The sequence below is a fragment of the Pistacia vera genome, unplaced genomic scaffold (genome assembly GCF_008641045.1).
Source record: "Pistacia vera cultivar Batoury unplaced genomic scaffold, PisVer_v2 Contig69, whole genome shotgun sequence".
NCBI lineage: Eukaryota > Viridiplantae > Streptophyta > Magnoliopsida > Sapindales > Anacardiaceae > Pistacia > Pistacia vera.
The window spans coordinates 109,554-117,625 of NW_022196545.1; the positions used below are offsets into that span (position 1 = coordinate 109,554).

The 8,072-nt window shown below is 35.5% G+C and overlaps 1 protein-coding gene across 1 annotated transcript; it reads left to right on the plus strand.

Moving 5' to 3' along the window:
• The first annotated feature begins 1,353 nt into the window (after positions 1-1,353).
• Positions 1,354-7,801, plus strand: LOC116113729 (nuclear poly(A) polymerase 4-like). Its single transcript, XM_031399889.1, has 12 exons — positions 1,354-1,872; positions 1,985-2,062; positions 2,856-2,963; positions 3,234-3,296; positions 3,940-4,101; positions 4,697-4,810; positions 4,942-5,004; positions 5,087-5,416; positions 5,519-5,683; positions 5,826-6,629; positions 7,037-7,113; positions 7,220-7,801. The coding sequence occupies exons 1-12, from the start codon at positions 1,723-1,725 to the stop codon at positions 7,245-7,247; spliced, it is 2,142 nt and encodes a 713-aa protein (XP_031255749.1). The 5' UTR covers positions 1,354-1,722; the 3' UTR covers positions 7,248-7,801.
• Positions 7,802-8,072: the final 271 nt, after the last annotated feature.

Below are 8,072 nucleotides of genomic sequence, written 5' to 3' on the forward strand. Positions count from 1 at the left end.
AGATTTGTAAACCAGAGATTTTCATATTAAATTTCATTTGGACTTTCTCATCAATACTTTATCTTCATCCTTTACATTGGCTGAGATTTCTAGCAAAGATTTCACTGCACCTTTGATTAATCATCAATAAAATTCTAAGTCAACTAGTCAAGAAATCTCGACCCCTACCAAAAACGGCGTCGTATCATCTAGGGATGGACAAAAAAACCTAGAAACCTTATGGTATGGTACATATGGTTTTTTTACAGAAAAAAAAAAAAAAAAAAACGTTTGGTTTTTTCCTTTTTTCCATAAGAACTGTACAGTACAATACAATTTTTTGGTTCTCAATTTGTTCGAACCAAACCAAACCAAATTGTAGAATATTGAACGGTTTATCTTTTTATCTTTTTTATTGTTAAAAGTATCTCATAAAATATAAAAAAAGCCCTAAACTATTAAAAAAAGCCCCTGATAAAAAACTAATAAACTGAACTATATCGTGCCAATTTTTTCAATTCGGTATGGTTCGATGATTAAACTTACACGGTATGGTGCGAACTAGAGGTGAAATTGAGTCGAGTTGAGTATCTAGGTACTCGAACTCAACTTGGTTGCTATATTACCAAGTGCGAGTTCGAGTTCAAGTTTGAACTTGATACCTAAAAGTCAAATTCAAGCTCAATTACTTGAGTTTTAGTCGAGTTTAATCAAGTTTTTCAAGTTTTTTGTACAATTATTAAACTCAAGTTGTGACATTATTCGAGCTATTCGAACTTGAACTCGACTTAACTAATACCGAGTTGAATTCGAGCCAAAGCTAAGTCGAGCCAAGCTCAAGTCGCTCGTGAGTAGCTCGGCTCGATTTTCACCCCTAGTGCAAACCAAACCTTTCCACATACTACTATAGTCTATTTAGGCTACAACTTAGATGCATTTGTTTTTATTTTACTTTTGGGTTTTATGTAGATATGCTTTCTGCGTAAATTTAATTAATTAGATCTAAGATTTATAAACCGCGATTCTCATATTAAATTTCATTTGGACTTTCTTATCAATACTCTGTCCCATCCTATATTGATTGAGATTTCTAACCAAGATTTCACAACACCTTTGATTAATGACTGACAAAATTCTAAGTCAAACTAGTCAAGAGATGTCCAGACTCCAATCTCGACCACATCTTCACAGCCTACCGAAAACGGCATCGTTTGGACATCCCGAAACTACCCTAAATTACCACGTGTCACGCGATGAGTAACCCGAATCCAAGAAAGCACACCACTAAACTTTCCTTACAGGGCACGGCCCATTAATGTTCCTTCCGAATCCAGATCGAAAACGAAAAACAAAAATCACAAAAACAAAAGCAAAAAAAGGAAAAACAAAACAAAAAACACACCAGATATTATAAAAAGCACCGATTTACCCATTAAAATATCCCCCAAAAAAAAATCAACCCAGAGCTTGCCCTCTTCCCCTCTCTCTTTTTCTTTCTTTTTTTTTTCTCTCTCTCTCTCTCTCTTTTTTTTTCTTTTTTTTGGGGTTCAAATGGAGTTAGATCTGAATTTGTTGATTGGAAATTTTCTCTAGGGTTTCGAATTCGTCTTCAATTCTCAAGGGTTTCTTCAAGTTTGTTGACCTCTGTGTTTTTGCGTTCGGTTTGCGACATTGGGTTGTTCGATTTTTACAATTTTATTAAAAATTAGAGAAATTAGGGTTCTTTTTTAGGGTTTATTGGAGATGGTGACTTCGGAGAGAATGAGCGCGTCGCCAACACCGACAACGGCATCGTCACCGTCTCTGCCACCGAAGCAGTATGGAGTTACGAAGCCGATATCGATTTTGGAACCGTCAGAGGCTGATATTCAGAGAACCCGTGAATTAGAGAAGGTTCTTTTTTTTTTTTTTAATAAAAGACAATATTTCTTTGTAATATTTTCGTAATCGTTTGAATTTTTTTTTCTTTATTAGGGGTTTTCACATTTTTGTTTTCTTTTCAAAGTTTTTGGTTGAAGCCGGGCTTTATGAGAGCAAAGAGGAAGCGGTGAAGAGAGAAGAGGTTCTGGGTCGAATTAGACAGGTAATATTAATCTTTTGTTTTCTGCGGCATCTTTGAATTATTTTGAAATTTAAAATCTGGGTTTTTATTGTATACAATTTTTTATTTATATGTTCTTTTTAATGGCTTGGCTTTAAATTGAGAATGTTTTGGAATGTGTCAGTAGTTATAGAGGGAAATTTGATTTTGATATATATGGTGTCAGTTTGTTGTGTCTAGATTGGATTCATTTATATATAATTGAAATGTGAGTTAAATTTGATAAATTATGTTAGTATCAGCTGATAACTTTTCTTTATTGGGGACGATTGTAAATTTTAGTTTTGTTTTGAAGTTTTTAACGAGTCTTTCACTGTGATAAAGTTTAGTAGGAATATGTTGGACTGACGCACAATGGACGTCTCTAGAATAACAAGGTTAAATATCAAATAAATTAAGAGTTAAGAATGGTTGAGATATGAACTAGGATACTCAAAATTTTGAAATTTAAGAAATAATAGTTGTTGTTAGGTGAATCTCAAATTGTTCAGGTGATGTCTCCCTTGATCCATCTGTATTTAATTGTATTACTAGAGTCATAATATGATCTAAGAGTATATATATGCTAGGAGGTTTAGTAAAAATCATTCCTTTGAACTTGTCTCCACTTTTTACTTGCTTTTGATTTTCTGATTACTATGTTTTTAGAATAAATTTCCAAGTTCATGAAATTGACATACCTAATTTTTTGTTCAACTGCACTCTTTGATCTGGGATTTTTGTATATATGTATGGCCTTGCCAAGTTCGTATAACCTCACTCTTTATGCCCTCAGATTGTTAAAGATTGGGTGAAGGATCTTACTCGCTTGAGGGGATACTCTGATCAGATGGTGGAGGACGCAAATGCTTTAATTTTTACTTTCGGATCTTATCATCTTGGGGTATGGTTTTGTGTATTTATCTTTATGGTGTAATGACTCTTCAGCTCTTTTTCTTTTTTAAAAATAATGGCGAAGAGTTCTCTTGTTCTTTTCGTCATCATCATCTTCTTGTTCTGGTGATGAAGGAGCCTTGGCCATCTTCTTGTACTGGCTAGTATTCTAACTGTGTAACTTACTTGTTAGCACTTCAGTTTTTCATATGTTTGCCATTTGATTCTTGTGTTATCTTACACCCTTTGGAGATCTGGCTTAATCTTGTTACTGTGTTAGGTACATGGTCCTGGTGCTGACATAGACACGTTATGTGTCGGACCATCCTATGTTAATCGAGAGGTAAATACTGAATTTAGGATATCTTGTTTATCAGAATTTCCTAACTATTTTTTTTTTTTATGTATCTAATCCATTGGTGTTTTTCAGGAAGATTTTTTCTTTATATTACATAACATCCTGGCAGAAATGGAAGAAGTTACAGAACTGCAGCCTGTTCCAGATGCTCATGTCCCTGTGATGAAATTTAAGTTTGATGGAATATCAATNATCTTATCATCTTGGGGTATGGTTTTGTGTATTTATCTTTATGGTGTAATGACTCTTCAGCTCTTTTTCTTTTTTAAAAATAATGGCGAAGAGTTCTCTTGTTCTTTTCGTCATCATCATCTTCTTGTTCTGGTGATGAAGGAGCCTTGGCCATCTTCTTGTACTGGCTAGTATTCTAACTGTGTAACTTACTTGTTAGCACTTCAGTTTTTCATATGTTTGCCATTTGATTCTTGTGTTATCTTACACCCTTTGAGGATCTGGCTTAATCTTGTTACTGTGTTAGGTACATGGTCCTGGTGCTGACATAGACACGTTATGTGTCGGACCATCCTATGTTAATCGAGAGGTAAATACTGAATTTAGGATATCTTGTTTATCAGAATTTCCTAACTATTTTTTTTTTTTATGTATCTAATCCATTGGTGTTTTTCAGGAAGATTTTTTCTTTATATTACATAACATCCTGGCAGAAATGGAAGAAGTTACAGAACTGCAGCCTGTTCCAGATGCTCATGTCCCTGTGATGAAATTTAAGTTTGATGGAATATCAATTGACCTTCTATACGCAAGTATCTCTCTCTTGGTTGTACCAGAAGTGAGTGTATATTACATTCTCTTATCATTGATAACCAAAATTTCTGTGCTGATTGTTGTTTACCCAAAAAAGAAAAAAAAAAATAAAAAAAAAAAAAAATTCTGTGCTGATTGTTACTCCCTTTTTCAAGTATGCATGCACATCTTGGCTGTTCCATTTTGGATATTAATATGCAAATCAAATTACAATTTGGTATCCTTACCAGATATTTGTTGTTTATTTCCCCTTAAATATGAGCTCTTCTTCAGTGTAAATGAAATGGTATTGGCTGATATGATAGTGCATAGTATTTTAGATGTTGTGATGAATGCTACTTTGTCTTATTCTGTGTTTGGAAGCATATTAGTACTGTTTTAACATTGTTTCCATGGGCGAATGATAAGGTAGGAAAGAGATGCGTGAGTCTGATGTTTCAAACTATATGCTTTTTTTTTTCTTTTATTGAGCAGGAGTATATGCTGCAGTTGAACTTGTTTCATGGGACTGATTTTGTTCTTGGAATGGGATTTTGGGGAAGCATAACTTCCCTTATTGTCATTTTCCCCATAATAACTGGTGCAGCTGAACTGGTTTGTGGTTTCTTATTTGTTGACAGGATTTGGACATCTCTGACATGTCTGTATTGTATGATGTTGATGAACCAACTGTTCGTAGTCTCAATGGATGTCGGGTTGCAGATCAAATTCTTAAGCTTGTTCCAAATGTTGAGGTGAAATGCCTTTGTATCTGATGATTCATATGTTGGTTTTACTGGATCATTTGATCTTGTCTTTAGAATTTTTACTTTACTATCTATTTTCTGCTTATATTGCTAAGCCTAAATTTTTCCATGAACTGTAGCATTTTCGCACAACGCTCAGATGTTTAAAGTTTTGGGCTAAAAGGCGTGGTGTTTATTCTAATGTAAGTGAATCAATTTTTACTGTTATTGACTGAATTGGCATTCCTGATTTCTTACCATCTCCGTGTTTGTTACCATGTTTAGGTGACTGGATTTCTTGGTGGTGTGAACTGGGCACTTCTCACAGCTCGTGTGTGCCAGCTTTACCCTAATGCTGTTCCTAGTATGCTTGTTGCTCGGTTTTTTCGGGTTTACACACTGTGGCGCTGGCCTAACCCAGTTATGCTATGTGCAATTGAGGAGGCTGAGCTTGGGTTTTCTGTTTGGGACCCTCGTAAAAATCCTCGTGACAAAACTCATCATATGCCGATCATAACACCTGCTTACCCATGCATGAATTCTAGCTATAATGTGTCAACAAGCACTCTCCGTGTTATGATGGATCAGTTTCAATATGGTAACAAGATTTGTGAGGTGAGATACTGGAGAATTTTCTTCCTTTCATGTTAGGATTTTCTTTCTTTCATGTTCTATGTCGACTTCTGATTCTCTGGTCTACTTGTTGCCTAAATTCAGGAAATAGAGTTAAATAAAGCTCAATGGTGTGCTCTGTTTGAACCATACTTGTTTTTTGAAAGCTACAAGAACTACCTCCAAGTTGACATAGTTGCAGCTGATGTTGACGATTTGCGAGCTTGGAAAGGTTGGGTGGAATCTCGGCTAAGGCAGCTAACTCTGATGGTAATGTTTATGGCTTTGAGATTGTTACTGGTGAAGTAAGATTGTCTGGAAGTTATCTATACTTTTCCAAATTTGTGTGAACAGATTCCCAAGTTTTTTATACCTTAATTGTATCCTCCTGCCTCCATTGTAACATATGCAGATTGAGCGTGACACATATGGCAAATTGCAGTGCCATCCTTATCCTCATGAGTATGTAGATTCATCCAAGCCATGCTCCCACTGTGCATTCTTTATGGGTTTACAAAGAAAACCAGGAGAGATGGTTCAGGAAGGCCAGCAGTTTGATATTCGTGGGACAGTTGAAGAATTTAAGCATTCAATTAATATGTATATGTTTTGGAAACCAGGGATGGAAATTTGTGTTTCTCATGTTCGTCGAAAGCAGATTCCTACTTATGTTTTTCCAGAAGGTTATAAACGATCTCGGCACCCAAGATTTCCGTCCCAGCTGCAGTCTGATAAGCAATCTTGTGAAGATGGTGATGCACATCAGACTGGGTCCGGTAATAGGTTGCTTAAAAGGAAAAAAGATCCAGATGCTGTGGAGCAAGATACTCCAGGAAAACGACAGTCTATTAGCCCGCAGAGGCAGGATTCTATATCACCAGAGCGTATGGCACCAAGTAGCTTGAGTTCTATGACTGGATCAAATATAGGCCCAATTAACTCGAATAAAAAGATACTGGATCAGGAGATTGTGGAGGTTGTAAACATCTCAAATTCCAGCATTATCACATCCCTGACAAGTGATGATGTTGGAAATGAGTCGGTAGCAGGTAGCACTGAGGGAAATAATGGAAGCATTGATGGGAGTGTTGAAGGGAGTAATAACCTAGGATCTTCTCAAAGCGATTCTTGTGACGCAGATTCTGAATCACTTTTGGAGAATGGGAATCTTGATGGCAATGGAGTATTTCGCAACAGATTGCAGGGAGAGTTAGAGGTTTTGAATATAAGTTCCTTAACTTCTATTTTTCTTTCATGATTATATGCTTTAGAGCTTTAGTTTTGATTTTACTAGCTCTTGGTTCTATTCGTGAAATGCTTTCTGTTAAGTGCCGAATTCTTATAATCTTAAGTCATGTAGATTTTAAAATCAAATACACTGAAGACATAAAGAATGATTTAACGAAAAACTTTATTTATTTATTTTTTTGTTTGATTTTACTTGATTGATGACTAAAATCCTGGCTGGGTCATTTGGATCACATCTTAGAAGTTGGATAGTTTGGGTATTTTAACCCTATTTGGAGGACCATGTGTAAGAAATACTTTCAAAACTTAAAAGTTTCTTCATTTTGAAGATCTACCTAATCTCTGTGATTTTGTTTCTTTGTTCTTTTTGTGAAGCCAAATGCTGGGCTTGGAGAAGTTCTTCAATCCATGGGCAGCATTGACTCAGAAACCGTGCAGAAACCAGTGTTAAGGCATGCACCTCATAATTTGAAATCTCAGATTTTTCATGTATTCTTCCTACAATGCCTTTCTTTATACTGCTTTTTTTTTTTGCTTTTCTTTTGTCTTTCTTTATAGCAGGTTGAGTTTGACGTCAACAGCCTAAGAGATCAGAAGTTACATGAGAAACCCTTATATCATCGGTAAAAGAATATAGAGAGGAAGCCAGCAGTTCTGGTAAGTGCTATTTAATTGCTGGCTTTCATTTCTTTCGTTTTTTTCAGGCATGCTCGTTAGTCTATCTTCTCGAGCAGACACCTGTAAGGCATGATCTGAGAACTAGTTGTGGGATGCAGCTTGGCCATCTTTTCTGTACAGCTTTTTTTTTTCCCCCTTCGTCTTGTTAGTAATATATCCTGTTCTGCACAAGCAGTGAGGTATTCCAAGCTCTGAAAGCGTGTTGCTGGAGTGAATACTGAAATGGCAGACAGTAAAAATAGCCTTATAGGTCTTTTTTTTTTTTTTTTTTCCTTTTTTCTGGTAGTGGGTATGTGTGATTATCTCCTAGTGTAGCCTCTTAACGTGGGGTGGGTTTTGTGTCTTGTTTTAGGATTTGGTTTCTTTGCTTCAAGGAAGAATGAAATGAGGTTATTGTGCTTTTCTACACACCTTGTGTATACTCTCTGATGTAATGTAATAAAGGATCTCTCTCTCTGTTTCTGTTGCTCTTTTTTTTTTTTTTTTTTTTTAATTTATTTTTATTATATTACTAGGCTATTATTTGCCATTGGAAAATAATAGACATCGGGATTAGTGCACCGAATGGCGTGACATAATTTTGACCGTTGATTAATTATAAATTAATATTAATCAAATAGTTATGATTCTGTCACGTCATTCGATACACAAATTTAATGCGCTATTTCGGATGAATGTAGCATTATTCTATGCCATTACATCATACATTTAAAGGTGGATAATGCCACAGTAT